The 17,742-nt window shown below is 46.5% G+C and overlaps 1 protein-coding gene across 1 annotated transcript in view; it reads left to right on the top strand.

The window, feature by feature from the left end:
- VPS13B (vacuolar protein sorting 13 homolog B) overlaps positions 1-17,163 on the top strand; it is a 754,271-nt gene extending 737,108 nt beyond the window's left edge. The window contains exons 58-62 of the mRNA XM_069465462.1: positions 1,864-2,034; positions 9,279-9,455; positions 11,350-11,452; positions 12,029-12,278; positions 15,935-17,163. Coding sequence (XP_069321563.1) covers positions 1,864-2,034; positions 9,279-9,455; positions 11,350-11,452; positions 12,029-12,278; positions 15,935-16,180 — 947 coding nt within the window. The 3' untranslated portion in view covers positions 16,181-17,163. The remainder of the gene's footprint in view (positions 1-1,863; positions 2,035-9,278; positions 9,456-11,349; positions 11,453-12,028; positions 12,279-15,934) is intronic.
- The last annotated feature ends 579 nt before the right edge of the window (positions 17,164-17,742 follow it).

Raw genomic sequence — 17,742 nt, 5'->3', positions numbered from 1 at the left:
TGCCTGTAGTGTGTGAAAATGTTTCAGAATTTTAAACCTCCCACTGGGAAAACAAGCGCTGGCTCAACTGTTATTCCATGTGATAAATACAGAAATAGTAAAGGTGTTCAGGATTTCTGTTAAACATCAGAAATCCTACACTGTGTTGCCTCATCATATTTTTTTGAATGTAGATACAGTTGTCATAACTTTCTTAAGGATATGGATACATTTTGACATGGAAGCTGATTTGGAGGTGAAGCCGCCAGCTTTTCTCCAGCATGACACGTAAACAGTGCCATCTTGTGGCCAAGACAGTCATCGGGCACCGAGGCCCAAGTGCTTCCCACAAGGAGAATGTTTTAGTTTTATCTCTGTGTGTTTGCTTGATGATATTTTGGTCAGGTTGGCAGTGACTCGGGAACTAACAAGGGCCATCTGAGTCCCTTTGACTTCTCAGCAGGAGACAGGGAAAACAGGGCAAAGGGCTTCTTCCCCACGAAGGGCATTTTACCATAGACAGTGCTGCAACTCCGTTATGAGTGGGGAGGTTGTGGAAGTCTCTAGAAGGCCTCAAAAGAAGACTCAAGCTTGAAATATGAGTATCTGTGATCCATAGAGGGAGTGGGATACTATAGGTGGGGGGTTGGCAAGAGAACAATACAAACAAATTCCACGGACAATGGAAAGGACACCCTCCCAGGCCCCAAGTCATCCTGGAGACTGGGGCTGAGCTGCAGAAACTCACCAGATGAGTCACTGGCAGATTTCTCACTCTTGACACTGGAATCTTTGTGGTTCTGTTGTTTGCATTTTAAAATAAAACAGCCAACACCTGCTAAACTGAACTTCAGTGGTTCTTTAGCATGCTGACTCACTGAATGTTTTTACACTTGTTCTCTCCTTCTCTTAGCAAAATCTCTTTGGTTTGTTGGTATCCGTGTGTGTGTGCACGCGTGCTTGTGTGTGGATTTTCTTTTCAGATTATGGTAAAGATGCAGCATGAAAATGACACTGCTATTTCTTCTTGAAACTAGATGTTCGGTAACAAACGAGCTAGTTGGTTAGCGTCCAGATCTGTCCATGGATGTTCACTCAGTTTTGCTCACTGAGATAGATGCAGACCTGCTAGAAGGGACCATGACTATTTTAAGCAAGATGCTGAAATAGCCTTTCTTAGGAAAACCAGATCGAATCATGGCTTTCATGTGATCCACTCCCTTTATTGCTTTTTTCAGTTAAGATCCTAAATATCAAAATTGCACATATTCTCCATGGCATAATAACTATTTCCTCAGAATGTCAAATGATAAAATTTAGTGTCTCCCTTTTTTATGGCTGAAGTAATATGGAGGAAATAATGTTTATTCCTAAAGTGGAAACATTTCTTTACAATCTAAAATTCAGCAACATGAGCTTACCCTTTAAAATCAGAGCAGGCACATTTTAACCTTCAAAATTGGGCCTCAATGAGGATGTCAAAACTAACTGGTTTTTTTATTGGTTTCTTAGTTTGTTTTTCCCAGATCTAAGCCTGCAGAAAAACTAGCAGTTTTAACCAAGCCTTGACAATTAAATGATAATGAAGGATAGTTTGATGTAAAACTCTAGGCCTGGTTCTGGCAACCTAGATTGTTACCTTACCCTTTTGAGGAGTACCATCACCCTTGTGGGCAAATGTTAATCTTCAGCTCATTTTCTTAAGGCTCTTGCTCAGGTTGCCCAAGAGGGAGCCACTGTCACCCACCACTAGGCATGTCCTGGAGGGGCCACAAATGCTCCTACGGCCACTTCTCCCCACTGCCCCCAGCCCTCTGGGGCCACTGCCCTGGGGTCCCCCATGTCTGTAATGAGGAAGCCAACCCTGTGCTCTTGTGCCCTCAGGTACCCTCACATCCATCACCAACCTGGCCACGAGCTTGGCCCGGAACATGGACCGGCTCTCACTGGACGAGGAGCACTATAACCGGCAGGAGGAGTGGCGGCGGCAGCTCCCGGAAAGCCTGGGTGAGGGGCTGCGCCAGGGCCTGTCCCGGCTGGGCATCAGCCTGCTCGGTAAGGATCTGGCAGAGGCCATGGGGACTCCCACCTGGCTGCACTCCCGCAGGCGGCCTGCGGTGCAGGGTCTCCCAGGACTTGGCAGCTTCACCTTCTCCCTGGAGGTGGCTGTGAAGTGCTCACAGAGGATGAGGCACTCGCCCTGGTCCCTCCCATGTACCTGTGAGACACTGGAACAGGACCCCACCTCCCAGACAGGGGCCATCCCACAACCTGCCCGGTTGCCTGGGAGGCTCACCTGCACACACACGTGCTGTGCCTGCCTTTGCCTCTGTGTGAGGTGTCTCTTGGGCCTCGGTGCAGTTCTTCATAGGAAATAATAATTCCATCAGAGGCCCCTGAGCATAGGGGTGTCCACACAAGGACGGCGGCATTCAGCTGTTTGCTTTGAAGTGAGTAATAGCCCACCCTTCTGAAGCACCAGCTCCCGCACCCCCAAAGCCGGTGCTGGCTTTGTTTGAGAAGCACTTGAGCAATGTGCGAATGTCATGTAAACTTCAGTGAGGAGCCTACTTTTTCCTTTTATTTAATTTTAATTTTTTTAAGGTCTGCCTGCCTCAGAGCAATTACTATTTGTCGAGCAGCCAGATGGTATAGTTAGAGGTGAAGATCACTATGGATATTTCAAAATATTACAAATGTTTGAAAATAAGTTGCTTTGGAAAAATCTATAAAAAGGAAGCTTCAGAGCTGAGAGTTTGCAGAGCAGGATTTTCAAGGGTATTTTTTGTTTATTTGTTTGCAAAGGAATTTAAAACTGTATTGCTTGGCAATATGCCTTCTGTGCATCTGAGGGAGTGTGCGCCTCGCAGAGATCAAAGTGACCAAAAGCAGCTCAAACCAAAGGATAGAAAAGATGAGCTTGAAAGGATTTGTCCTCTCTCCAATCTTCAGTTCTATACACAACTCCTCAACTTGCAACCACAGCCAGCTGAGGCTCTGGGAGGAAGTAGTAAAATGTTACAAGTTCAGGTTAAGTTGCTAGAAATTATTTAAGTAATAACATTCAGTGGGGTGGGGCACTGTCATTCGATAGTGCCTGGAAACGGGGGCGCTAGTGACCCGGGGTGAACATGTGGGTAGAGGAGCAGCCCACTGGCTTGCCTCGGCAACCCGAAGGCAATGGTGTCACCTTTCGGGAAGGTGGTGTGGTGGGTGGACACATCCCTCAGGAGCCCCAGACCCCAGGCTAGAGTGTCCAAGTCCTTTCTTTGTGATCTCAGGCAAGTTCTTCCCTTTTCTGAAACTGGGCTCCTCTTTTGTTCATTGGGCTGGAAACAGCATTAATAGTGGCAGGCACGAGTTCATGTTTGGTAAACAGCACCTAGAGTCACTGTATTATGGTAGCAAGGGAACTATAAGAGTTGCCTGGTTTCCAAGAATGTCCCAGCAAAAAGAGGCATTTGAGCAATGACAAGAGCATTTTCACTTTAGTCTAATAGATTAAGTGGCTGTAACCAGAGGAACTGACAATGAAGTTATATTGGGGGCCTCAAGGTCATTGTTTTGGGACTTTGGGACCTATTTATGCTAATTGTAGGCTTAAGTGCGTCTGCTCTGATCTTGAGAGCTTCCTTCCCTCCATCCCAGCTTTTCTTGGAGCTTACAGGTGATCAGAGAGACCTGAGCTGTCTGGCACGTGGCTGTCTCTACCCTGACTCCCTGACTGCCTTCCTGCTTGAGGGTTCTGTTTTCGTCCTGCTCCAGAGAAACCAGGGTGCCCCAGCCACTACTCAGGTTCCACTGTATAAGACTGTGCCTGGTGGTAGAAATCAGCTCTGTGAGGAGTCACGAATCTGCCCTGATGATGTCACCCTTTAGAGCATGGCGGACAGGGTAGGAAGCCATAAAGCTCTGATCTTTGCTATAATCACTGTATCCTGTCTATCCTCCTCCGTGCAAGGCAATCCTTTTGTCTGTGAAAACTGCAGTGGGCTCATGGAGTCTTTCTGCATCTCTGGTAATTTCCAGAAGCCTATAAGTTCTGGGGGTGACATAAATCCCTCCTCCGTGTATTGTATACCGGCTGCATCTGCCAACACTGGCCTGCTGCCGGGCCCACTGGAGCTCCAGGCCTAGCCCAGCACACACCTCGAGCAGTGTGTCTGTTTCTGGACTCCACAGGGTTCACAGTGAGGATCTCAAGCTTGGCCCAAACCAGTTTCCTTTCCTCTAAGAATTCAAGAGTCTGTCTGTGTCCCCTATAATCTCTGGGTTGTCTCAAAATGCCTGGTCCTAGAACTACCAGATGTGTGGCAGGAAGAAGAGAGGGGGAATAGGACCAGCCGAGTCACCTCAGTTTGGAAATTATAGATTTGTCACCATTTAATCCATTCCCAGAAATGGTGTTGGAAATTGCAATATACAATGCAGTGCCTAATTGACATTAGAGCCATTATCACGTAATAGTTTGAAACCCATGCTGGTAAAATGGAAATTCTAGTTGCTCAGTTTCTTCCTTTATAAGACAGAAACATTAAGGACCCGATTAATAAAAACACATTTAAAGAATATTTTAGTGTTGACAAAGTACTTTTCTATGTGTCATCTTACTTGATTGTCACAACCCTAGGCATAGATGAGGGTAAAGGACTTGCCCAGGTCAAACCTGCAGCAAGGACAAGAACCTGGGCCTTCTGCCCTTTTACCTACCCCCGGAGGGCTCCAGGCCTGGAGATACCAGCTTGGGGGGAGATTGAACATTAAAAGTTCCAGGATAGGAAAGACACACATTTCCCCCAAATGTTTATGGGTTCGGGGGGCCTTCTCGGCTCTGCTTGGCCCTCGCAGGGACACTGTGGAGTGTTTTGAGGCACTTGAAAATCACAGGAAGTCTCAGCTGCCGTGCCCTTGCCCCCGGTCAGCAGGGGTAAGTGTCTGCTGGCCGAGCGATGCCACTAAGGCTTTTGGATGAGCTCCACAGCAGTTTTCCAGAAGCAATGGCTTTTGGAAAAACAGTTTAGCCTGCAGAATTGGCATCAGCCTTGCCCACATTTACCAGATCTGTTCCCCAAATACCCACATTTTCTACCATGCCCTGGAGCCTGCGCTGAGAAAGGTTGTGCTCACGCCCTTCAGACCTGATTCCTTCTCAGGAGTACAAAGGCAGGTGCTGGAAATCGCTTCTCTGACCCGTGCTGCTTTCCGGCTGCTGCCTGGTCTGTGTGGCATTGCCGGGTCCCCAGAGGCCACACTCTGTCTTCATGGGCACTCTTGGCTATGCCATTTGGAATCCTAGCAAAATAGGCCATGACCATGTGAATCAGAAAGGTTCCCTTCTGAGTGAGTGACTGAGGAGCTGTGCGTCCCCAGAAGTCGCCCCTGGATCCCACAGTCTGCACCACAGGCTGGTCTGCAGTTAGCTGGGAATTTCTCAGTTTGCTAATCTATTCTGGTCAAAACCAGCAGAATGTCCACTACACTCTGTGGGTCTCCTTTCTCTCTGGAACAGTGAGCTGGTGTCCCAGCTTAGGCCTGTGCTTCTGCTACTGTGACAAAAAAGTGTCTGAAATAAAATTGCACCATGTGGTAAGGGGCAGCATCAAAATAGCCACATAGGCCAGAACTGTCTTGGCTCAGTGACCAAGTGTTTTTTGCCTGAGGCTGGGGAACAAGTCACAGAAGAGGTGAGGGAAGGCCCCAGTTGTTTCCTCGTTCCACAAAGAAAGTCCTCCCCCTCCAGCCCGAGATACAAAAGGCAACAGCTCCCGGTGCCCTGCGGCCTCGCAGTCTCGGAAGCCCCCTCCGGCCTGTCCTTCCTTGCACTCTCGTCACATCACAGCCGTCTCCATGTGGCCGCCCACCCCGTGGGCCTGATGCCAACAGACGAGTCTTGGGATCAATTTCCACCACTTAAAGCCTTAGAGCGGAGTTTGAGTATATGACAGTAAATAATTTACCAGTTGTGGGATTTAGCTGGATTATACTTAAGAAGAGAGCCTTCTGAAGCCCTGAGAGAAGCTGCCTCTTTCAAGGAGCAGATGCAGAGACCATGGAGCGGCTGCTAGTCGCTCACGGCCTCTCTCTTCTCCAGCTCGTTAGCACAGCGAGGGAGACAGCAGCACCTGGTGACCAGTGAGGTGCTGGTGTGTGTGACAGACCAGTAAAGGGTTCTGGTGCTGAGCTGAGGGTGATGTGACAGCTCCTTCTCTAACTCTTAGAATCTGTAACACCTTGTCATGGGGCTCGGGCTTTCTGCTTTCGGGGATGCCCAGATAGTCTATCTATCAAAGCCACAGTAACTGGAGCCTGCACTGTGGCCAGTGGCAGGAGAAACCGAAGATCAAAGGGCAGTCTCACGGCGATACCTGTGTGCGCGTGAGCAGACAGACGTCAGCACCTGTGTGGGTGCTCACAGCTGGCCCCGGCTCTGTGTTCCTGGAGAGGTTAGGGCTGCCACATTAAAGAGAATGGGAGATTCTGAATGAAGTAACCACCTGCCACCCAGCCCAATGTTAACAGTCATGATGGGCCGGACGTGGTGGCTCATGCCTGTAATCCCAGCACTTTGGGAGGCCAACGCAGGAGGAGGATGGCTTGAGGTCAGGAGTTCGAGACCAGCCTGGGCAACATAGTAAGACTGTGTCTCTACAAAAAATAAAAAAGTAATAATCATAATGGAAAGCTGCACTTGAGAAAAGACATTTCCACCAGAAATACAGGTGATAATTTAATTTATTGGTCAATTTATACATATTTACTCCAGTTTTTTACTCTTAAGATGGAGACCTTTCAGAGAAATCAGATAATGGAATCACAAAAGCTGTGTGCTTTGGTTTGATGCTGTTCACTTTGCACTATGTGCTACGCAGTGATTTGAAGAGGATACCCAGGGTTCCTGCTTCTCCCTGTGTGACCACTCTGGCTGCTGATCTTACAGATGGAGAGCAGAGCATCTGATGTCTCAGATTCCAGAAAAGGGGATGGGGGAGAGCTCCCAGCCCAAGTGCCAGGCCTGGCCATCTAGGGCACTGAGAAAGGGACACCTCCCCCTCCCCCTGCCCCTGATAGCCAGAGTGGCCTGGGTGGCTGGGAGCAGCTTCCTCCGCCTACCTGTCATTTCTTTAGGAGGTTTGGGCAGTATTATTCTAGGCTGGGAAACAGACCTGTCGCCTCAGGTCATTCTTAATCTGTCAGTGCATAAATTTAAATGTCTCTGTCAAAACCTAGAGGAATGGAATCCATGAAGAACATTCCCTTTATAATTGACCTGCAGGAACTGGCCTTTTATTTTACTGGATTTTGTTCAATGGAATATTGCTTGAAATTAGCAGGTCATTAACTGAGACCTGGAAATCTCTGTTTACCCAAGAGACTTTGAATTAGTGGCATTTGGAATAATGGGATTTGACATGTACTAGAATTTCTACCAGGAGGACTGTGCTGTTTGGTTTGTTGTTGTTGGTTTTTTTTTTTTTTTTTTGAGACAGAGTCTCACTCTGTTGCCCTGGCTAGAGTGCCGTGGCGTCAGCCTAGCTCACAGCAACCTCAGACTCCTGGGCTCAAGCGATCCTCCCGCCTCAGCCTCCTGAGTAGCTGGGACTACAGGCATGCGCCACCATGCCCGGCTGATTGGACTGTGCATTTTCATCAGTCCTAGTAGGTTTGAGTCGAAAACAGCATTCTGTCAAGAATTGTAAAGAAATTTTCACTTCTTTCTGAGTTAGGGAATGCTCTGTACACCATCATGAGAAAAATCAGGGCTGGTGAGGCCTTTCCTTCGGGAGGAGCTAGGAGGATGCATCCTCAGAAGAGGAGAGTGCGTGAGGGCTTCCTTCCGTTTGTCAGCACCATCAAGCTCAGTGTAGAAAAGTGTTGCCTTGAAAGCAGAGTAGTGAAGCTGGGTTTTGGTAGCTATTCTAAACTGAAGGTAAAGTGGCCAAACCTCAGTTGAAGTGAGAAAGAAGGAAGTTTTTCCAAGATTGGCGCAGAGGAAGAGCCTATTTTATAAACAGGATAAGTGAGTATCAATAGGTTGGCCATAAGGCCGGGCGCGGTGGCTCACGCCTGTAATCCTAGCACTCTGGGAGGCCGAGGTGGGCGGATCGTTTGAGCTCAGGAGTTCGAGACCAGCCTGAGCAAGAGCGAGACCCCACCTCTACTAAAAATAGAAAGAAATTATATGGACAGCTAAAAATATATATAGAAAAAATTAGCCGGGCATGGTGGCGCATGCCTGTAGTCCCAGCTACTCGGGAGGCTGAGACAGGAGGATCGCTTGAGCTCAGGAGTCTGAGGTTGCTGTGAGCTAGGCTAACGCCATGGCACTCACTCTAGCCTGGGCAACAGAGTGAGACTCTGTCTCAAAAAAAAAAAAAAAAAAATAGGTTGGCCATAAAGAGCTGGGCTATGACTCACACACCCTGGATTCAAACCCAGGTTCAACTACTTAACAGCACTGTGACCTTGGGAAAAACTCCTTAACCTCTCTGTGCCTCAGTGTTCAAATTTGGATAAAAACAATGTCTGAAGGCTGGGCGTGGTGGCTCACACCTGTAATCCCAGCACTCTGGGAGGCTGAGGCAAGATCACTTGAGGCCAGGAGTTCGAGACCAGCCTGAGCAATAGCAAGACCCTGTCTCTACAAAAAATAAATAAAACAATGCCTGACTCCTAGAAATATGAAGATTAAATGGTCTCATACAGATAAAGCTCTTAGCACAGTCCCCAGCAGCTAGGAAGCACTCAGTATAGATTACCTATAATGGAAATAATAATTACTATATCAGCAATTTCCCCTATTAAATAATTATTAAATTAGCATATTAAGTTATTATTAAATGATTACTGTTAATAGTGAGGACTCAGAAAGGGGCTGGCTCCTTCCAGTTTTTTCATCCTCCTGATTCAGTGAAAATATGCTAGTTTGAGCAGGCTTTCTCTCCTCCTGAGTAACTGTTAGCTCTTCTCTCTAAACTGTGTTGCCTGGTTTCTGGGGAAAGGCATATGGGTGACACTTTGAATAGTCTGACATGTTTGTTAAATCTTGAAATAAACTTCACAGATCCTGACTGTGTGGACCAAACCTAGCCTGAACATTGTGTTTTCATGAAGATAATAAATGTCTAACGTAAACAGCCCTCAATGTACTTAGATAATTGGTAAATAAATGTGTAGTAAAGAACTTTATAATGAGGGTGGGGATTCGTTTCCAATCCAAATAAAACTGTGTTCCAGATTGAGGTTTTCATTTTCTGAGGATTTCAAGCATGTGTCCTTACTGAGGGCTTTTGTTGTTTCAGGTGCGATTGCTGGGATAGTGGATCAGCCAATGCAGAACTTCCAGAAAACATCCGAGGCTCAGGCTTCAGCAGGACACAAGGCCAAAGGTGTTATCTCTGGTGTGGGGAAAGGAATCATGGGCGTGTTCACGAAGCCCATCGGAGGAGCTGCGGAGCTCGTGTCACAGACTGGCTACGGTAAGTCGGTGGAAAGTGGGTCAGGCCAACTGAGACATTACTGATTAATTTGCATTATTATACCAAGGATTCCCTGAAATAATCTAACCTTTCACATGGCAAAGGCGTTAAAAACTTATAAAAAAAAAAAAAAGTAGCTATCATTCTCTTCTCTTTATGCTTAAACAGAGTAGAATTGTACTACTAATAAAAAATAATAAAATTGTTGAACCAGGAAATCGGTTAGTAATTTCTTGGGGCTTGGCGGTGGCCTTCTTACCTGCAGGCGCCATCCTGCTCCCTGGGGCCGGGCCGAGTCTCCTGGCCAACGGCAGCAGAGGCGCGTGGTCTGCAGCTGAAAGCCCTTCCCCTGGCAGACAGCTGGGGCCGACTTGGGCTTGTGGCACTGCTTGCACTTGGAGGGTGGCGAGCCAGGGCCCCTGCCCGCGCACGAGTGTGCACACGCGAGTAATGCGTGTGTGTGAAAGGAAGCACCTCCTCCCTTGCTTATTTTCTGCATTCTTGGCAGAGCACATTAAAATAACTTTCCATAAATAATGTGACTAGAATTGTTACCTTCTAACCTAAAATTAGCATCATCATTTTGGTCACCAAGCAGGCTGTCCAGCTAGTATCACAAGCCACAGGAGCATTCTTCCGTTTGTCAGACACATAAGCAGCCTGCGTCTGGCCATCCAGTCTGCGGGACGCTTCACTGCAGGCACCCCGCACCTCAGCCGGTCTCGATAAGAGACAGCCAGACCTGAGAGTAAAAGCAGCGTCTGAAAGGAAGGGGGTGGGAGATGAATGGCCACACTTGGTGCAGCCACCCGAAAGCATCCTTTAGGAGACCACACAGACGCACGCATGTGTTCCTCCTCGCTTTTCCCTCCCTGCTCTCATTCTCTCTGTGGATGACATTTGCACTCACAGGGAAACTGACAATAAGAACTGCTACAACTTATGGGTGGAAAAAGTTAAACTCGCCCTTTGCAAATGTTTATACATTAATAAAAATGGTATTCCTTTTGCTCTTGACTTCAGTGAGGTAAAATCAACTCATACTTCACAAATTCCTTTGGTTTTGAAAATGCCACTGTCCCTCACTGTGTTTCCCAGGGCTGTGGAACTCTTCCTTATGTAAGAGTATCTCACAGCAGAGCTTCACATGGCCTTTTTGGTTTCCATCACTCTTGTAAAAGTTTTATTACCAAGCTGAAGGTTTTACAAACCACTAACTCTTAGTCTAATGACTATGCCTCGTTTATAAACATTTACAAGCCCTCAGAAAGCACACATGCTGTACCATCTTTGGTTCTGGAGTCTCTTTAGAGGCCTGTGTGGCCGCTGCTGGGTGCCCTCATTTGGTACTGGCACCAGGGAGAGCAGGTAATAAACCAGAGGCCCCACGAGCGCTCATAAATGTATATGGATTCGTGCTTAACAGCTGGATTAAGCCGCTTAACATTTAAATACTGTATCTAGGCAAAGGGTGTGCCTTTGTGTGTATCTATGTATGTGCTGTTTTTTTATTCTTTGACTTGCCATAGTGCAGATACAGAAGTATTGTTATATTAAGGAAGTCAACTAACACTTTAGACTTTTTTAACACATAAATTGTAAATGATGTGTAAGCCATTGTTCATGACCAGTTACTCTCAGGAGCACTATGCTTCCTCTAATTGCTAGTCTATGCTTGGACTGTAGCACACTCATAGTTTGTTACTAATGCAAGATCACCTGGGTTAAGAGCATTGTAATGTTTAATGATTATCTATACGCTTGCTTCCAAAGATGTGACATCATTTTGGATCTGTAACATTTTATGGATGGCTCTAAGCAGATGACATCACTGTAGCATGGAACTGTTTTCCAGAAAACAACTAATAAAACTCCCTTACTTCTCTTGCCACAGGTATTTTACACGGAGCTGGACTTTCTCAGCTTCCAAAACAACGCTATCAGCCAAGTGATCTACATGCTGACCGGGCTCCAAATAGCCATGTCAAATATGTCTGGTAAGATTATTGAGACACGTGCTGAGCTTTACATCCACATTGTACAGTAACAGCCCCTGGCTTGCTCTCAAGCTGAAGAGTCATGCTTGCAGGGGAGCCCGAGCGGACCAGCCGTTTTTGACACTGGCATCTGGGGCAGCACAAGGGCACAGGAGAGGGCCAGGAAAAGGCTGCTGTTCCCAGGTTTGGGGCTGGCTGCACAACTCCTCTGCTCCACGCCTACCACCCAAGGAGGAACATGCATGTGCGCAGAGACCAGGCCTGTGAGAAGCCCTGAGATCCCCTGTGGAACCAGCGTTCTGATTAAGGGTGCCATTTCTAATGAGAAGACAAGGAGCTAAGCCGGGCCAAGGGGAATCTTTTCCCCCAGGAGGAACCAGGTTCTCTTGACCAGAATGAATTTGAGAATAAACTGGCAATTACATTTCAAGTTAAAATTAATAAATGGATTGGTGAGGGCCTTTTGCCCTTGGGGAGCTTTGGGTGGGATCATGCCAACCCTTGGTAAATAATGAGCACTGATAAGTGACCCTTTCCAGAGCTGACTCCTAGCCTCACTTTCCTCCCTTTAAACAGGAAAATGCTTCAGTCTCTGGGCAGACCAGAAGTCCACATGGCCCTAGATGTGGTTCTGGTGAGGGGCTCAGGCCAGGAGCATGAAGGGTGCTTGCTGCTGACATCAGAAGTGCTCTTCGTGGTGAGCATCAGCGAGGACACACAGCAGCAGGCCTTCCCCGTCACAGAGATTGACTGTGCCCAGGACAGCAAGCAAAACAACCTGCTCACCGTGCAGCTCAAGCAGCCTAGAGTGGCCTGTGATGTGGAGGTACATTTCAGAAAACAGGGTGACTGAAGCTAGCCGCCAGGGAGGGTGAGGAGCCAATGACTGGTACCCAGGCAGCCTCTGGAGTGGCTGCCGTAGAGCAGGAGAGCTGCTGGACAGAGGAAGGAGGTGGGAGTGGAGGTGGGAGAGCCACTGCAAAAGGGCACTGGGAAGCTGCCACCATGTGCACGAGCCCTGTCCAGGAGAGCCCAGCAGGTAGCCAGAGTTCACCCAGGTGAACTAAACAAGGCTGATCTGGCTTGATTGTCATGGGGCTGGCTCTAGAGTGGACAGGACCATGGAATTCCAAAATCAGTGGGTTGAGAGAAGGGCCAGGGTCAGATTAGCAATGCCAGGAGGGCCCCTGATCTGAACGTCTGATTGCAGGTCCTAGGCTGCCCGCAGCCTGGGAATAACCGTAGCAGGTTTGTGGGTACAGGAGAGGACAGCTACAGCAGTTAAGGGGCATCATGAATGAAATAAGACACTCCCTCTGCTCCCTCACCCACTCTCAACCCTAGAAACCAGGGGTCAAAATGTTGTGAATACATATCACTCTCCTGTCCACTGCTTTGTATTTTGTGGCTGTTTCCTTTCCCATAGGATAGTTTGCCATCCCATAAGTACCACAGGGTGCAACCTGGGAATGATGCTTAGGCTCTTCGGCCCCACAGCTCCTGAGATGTGCTGGCTGTTGGCACACATAAGTTGATGTAGATGGGTGCTCAGGCAGGTATTGGGGTCAGGGGTCAGAGGTGAACCCTGACCAGAATGACCCCAGCTTCCTGCAGTCCAGCCCAGGGTAAGCAGGTGCACCCACTGGAAAACTGCTCTGTGCCCCTCCTTCCCAGGTGATGGCCTGATCCATGGGACCCTAATTGTTTACCTAAGAAACAGACATCTTTTTCCACACAGCAAGATGGGGGTGGGTTATTGGCAAACAGGAGCCTGCTGGTCCTAACCTGGGAACTAGGAGGCTCCAGGAAAAGATAGCAAACCTACTTCCAGCAGGTCCTGACTCCTTATTTCATTTTTCTTCCTGGTGTGGGAGCCTGTGTCTCACTCACACCATTGTTTCGGTAAAATTATCTGAGGAGATGGAAACAAGCCAACCACAACAACTCTAAGCTTTCTCTAGTTTCTTGGATCATAATCAGTCAGGCTTTAAGCTGGGGCTTGGCACCAGGACTACATTGCTGCTTCAAGTTGATGACTTTCTGGGAATAAACAGAGGTCAGATGTCCAGCCTGACTTTATTAGATCTGCCAAAATCTTCTGATCAGTTGACAATAAAGCAGCAGGATTTGGCAGGGGATAATATCATTATCTTGAAGTCCTTGGTCCTTAACAAGAAACCTCCAAGGCCCTAAGGAGCATTTGTGACCATCGTTATTCCTTAGCTGCTTGGGAAATATTTCAAAGCTTAAACTGTTGAGACAAGAGAGTTGTCTTTTACTGTTAAACCGTCTCTACTGTCTTCAGTTGTGATCCTTCTGCTTTTCTGTTTGAGGCTAGTACTGTGGGGAACTGTTGTAGCTGGAGGGGAACAGATCTGTTTCTCTGGAGGTTATTGAGATGATAGGGGTGGTGACCCCAGCTAGAAGTTGCCAAGGCTATTCGGGACCATGGAAATCAGTTAGAGGCAGAAGCACTGAAGCTCTGGACACCATTCCCAACAGTGGCTTTCCATTGGTGTCCAGGGATCAAAGCAGGCTGGGGATTAAGGATGGCTGACACAGAGGCGGGAAGAGAGAGCAGCACTGTACCCGCAGCAGCACCTGGTGCTGGACAGATGGTGGGAGGTCGGTGCCTTCCACCTCCACATGCTGCTTTCTCAGTGTCTATTTCACTTTACCTTTCCCCTCAAATCATTAAGAAATAAGAATACCCCCTTAATCCTGTGTCCATAACCCTAACCTACCCCACTGACCCTGAAAAAAAACCCAGCTGCAGAGCATTTTTGCTTCACTCGGTGCTGCAATCCTAACTTTGCTCTGCTACCCTGAGCATCCCAGCGTAATTCAGACATAGGGAAACCTACCTGCTGTGAACACTTGCAGTAAAGACTGAGAGCAGCATTTTAAGATCTTTGTATAAAATGGCTTTTCTGGTTTTTTGCCTTTTGCCATAGATGCTAGGAAACACAGCTCCTTTGAATTTTGGAAGGAATTAATTTGTACATGACATCATTCAGTACATTCAAATATGGCAGGAGTCTGATTTTTAAAAATCAGCATTTGCTTTTCTTAGTTAAATGCAGCCATTTTTAGGGGTAATAATTACTTAATATGCCTGGCACATTATTGAAATCCCTTATGAGAGGCTCAAAATGAGTCAGAAGGTCAATTTATTCCTTGGCTGGGTTCCTTTCACAACACAGGTTTTCCTGTGCTGCTGTTCAGGAGGAGCAATTAAGACCGTGTGTATCCAAAGCTTTCCAGCTGAATTCTGGCCCCATCAATGATATCATCAGAGCTCTGGTTTTTGCCTGGTGGTGCAGAGCTTTCATCTGTTAGTGAATCTTTGGGGGCCTTTTCCCCCCTCCCCACAGGTTTAAAAACATGAGACCCAAAGTAAGGGATGCCCTACGTATTCCTCTGGCAGGCCCCTTTACTTTTTACCATCAACCTGGCTTTCTTCTGAACTCTACACAGAAATATACATTTTGTACACTACCACTATTCTGAAACTAAAAAGCCCTCACTAAAAACGGTTTTAATTCTTCCAGAGTGGTCTTGCCAACATTTGGTAGGTAAAAACCACCGAGAGGTCAGTGGCTACCTGATTCTCACAGATCACTGGCCTACATACAGCTGCAGTGTTCCCACTCCAGTCGCTCTACACGCTAGACAGCTACAGGGCTTCAGGGTGGGAGGAATTTATAGCTCCAGCTGCCTTTGATGGGCGCTTTCTCAGAAACTCTCACTTAAGAACTTAGGTAGTATATCTCAGTTCTCCTATTTGAGTTCCACTGAAGAAGAGCCAGACTTTTATGAACCATAAATGTACTTTGCATCCTCCCTTTTTTCCATAAAAATTTCCCCTTCCTCTGCCCAGTTTTTCTGTTTTCTCTGGCTTTAAATCCTAGTATTTGTAAAAACAGAAAATGTTACAGTTCAAAAGGTATTTATTTTTTTAATGCTTTGTCCAAAGCCACTGGTTTGAAAGAGGTGCTCTCCACTTTTCTTTCTGTCAAATTGAAGTTCTGTGTGAAGGGGTTTGGGAGTCAGGTTAACAGAGCTTTTATTTCAGGGTGTCGAGTTTAATGTTGATTAGATTTGCACAGAGGAAGAACATTTTTCTCCTTTTTTCCTTGGCTAGGTGGTAAAAAGCAGTGACAAATGTTTTAATACGAGTAAAATGTTATCAAATCATCAACTTCGAACATGAGAATTTTATGCAACACCAAATGCTTATTCAAAGGAGGTTGTCTTAATATTCTCATGGATATAGCTGGTTGTATCACTAAAATTGCAGTGTTATCATTGCCACAGCTCAGATGAAAAATAAAAGGAAGCACATGGTTTTGGATTAAATAGCTTTATTAGTTGGCCTAAATGGCATGATGTACATTAAGGCAAAATATAAGAAATAATTTTGTTATGGAAATCCCATTATAAGGGCCTGGCAACTAATGAATCTCTATTTTTGGATCCCAGGTGGATGGAGTCCGAGAGAGATTGTCAGAACAACAGTATAACAGACTTGTGGACTACATCACAAAGACTTGTCACCTGGCACCCAACTGCTCTTCCACACAAACACCATGCCCTGTGGTGGCTGTGGAACCTCCCCCCTCCACTGGTAAAACATACCATTATGTGGCCAATCCACATTTTGCCCAGGTCTTCATTAGTAAATTTACCATGGTGAAAAATAAAGCCCTAAGGAAAGGGTTCCCTTGAAACCCCTCTGAGGTGTCAATTCCTGCTTGTGCAATTTGTTTTTTTTTTTTTTTTTTGAGACAGGGCCTCTCTATGTTGCCCAGGCTGGCCTTGAACTCCGTCCTGGCCTCAAGCAATCCTCCTGGCTTAGCCTTCAGAGACTACAGGTACACACCACCATGCCAGGCTGTAATTTATTTTTTAAAAAGAGAAACCTAATTAACTTAACATCCAACATACACACGGCCAACACTTTCCTATAGTATTTCTAGCCACTTCTAAAATTCAGATTCTTAGCATCTCCCTAAAACAAAGATTAGAGTGGAGTGACAAAATATTTGTTCCTTTCCCATGTAGAGACAATGATTAACAGAATCCTATGTTGTATTCCTACCACACATAGAAGATGCATTCCTTTTTGCTCTGTGACAGTTGCAAAAATTAACTGTCTGCTCAAATACAAAATGTGGCCAGGATGTAGAATGGAGAGCCAGAGTTAAATTCATCCCCAGTAGCATCTGTTTAGGGGCTGAGACACCACCTTTGCCTTATACCCCCTTTGTCTGCAAAGGTTTTGATTGTTGAAATGCTTAGACTTTGTGGTTTAATTTGTTACATTTGTTACTTAACTGCAGTGCTGTTCTTTCAGTGAAAGCTGCTATGTATATTCCCTCTGAAGTCTGCATTTTACTGAAATTTACAAAACAATCTGATTGACTGCTGTCCAGATGCATTTCAAAAAAGTCTTTTTTTCCAGTTTGTGTTTTACTAGGCAAGCTTACAGTAAATCTTCCACCAATGAAGAACAGTCCCAAAGTGCTCAGGTGGGTTTCCTTAGTACCATAAAACCATACTGGGAAACCCCAGATGTCCTGGAGGAGAGTCAAGAACCCCAACACTGATGCTAACGATGACAACAGTCCAGATAGATAGTTTATTCTGAATTGACTTGACAAAGCATGAAGATATTCCTAGTGAGTGATAATATTTAGCATCTCAGAATGGGTTTGAATCAATATCCCAGGCCACCAGATATCTTTTTTTTTTTTTTTTTTTTTGAGACAGAGTCTCACTCTGTTGCCCGGGCTAGAGTGAGTGCCGTGGCGTCAGCCTAGCTCACAGCAACCTCAAACTCCTGGGCTCAAGCGATCCTCCTGCCTCAGCCTCCCGAGTAGCTGGGACTACAGGCATGCACCACCATGATCGGCTAATTTTTTGTATATATATATTTTAGTTGTCCATATAATTTCTTTCTATTTTTAGTAGAGACGGGGTCTCACTCTTGCTCAGGCTGGTCTCGAACTCCTGACCTCGAGCGATCCACCCGCCTCGGCCTCCCAGAGTGCTAGGATTACAGGCGTGAGCCACCGCGCCCGGCCCGGGTATCTTAAAATATTCAGTAAATATCTCATAGTCAAATTAAAGCATATGTTTACTGATTAGATACAAATTTGGGGGCCTACAGCTGGTTACCTACAATTGTGAGATGCTAAGAGAATGCAATTTCAAATGCCCACTGATCTTTGACTTAACTCACATGTTCTTGGGTATGAGAAGTCCCTACCTGTTACTGGAAAGCAAGA

The sequence above is a fragment of the Eulemur rufifrons genome, chromosome 3, assembly GCF_041146395.1.
Source record: "Eulemur rufifrons isolate Redbay chromosome 3, OSU_ERuf_1, whole genome shotgun sequence".
In the NCBI taxonomy this organism is placed as follows: Eukaryota; Metazoa; Chordata; class Mammalia; order Primates; family Lemuridae; genus Eulemur; species Eulemur rufifrons.
Note: the sequence above shows the minus strand (reverse complement) of the source record. Positions and strands in the feature narration are given on the sequence as shown.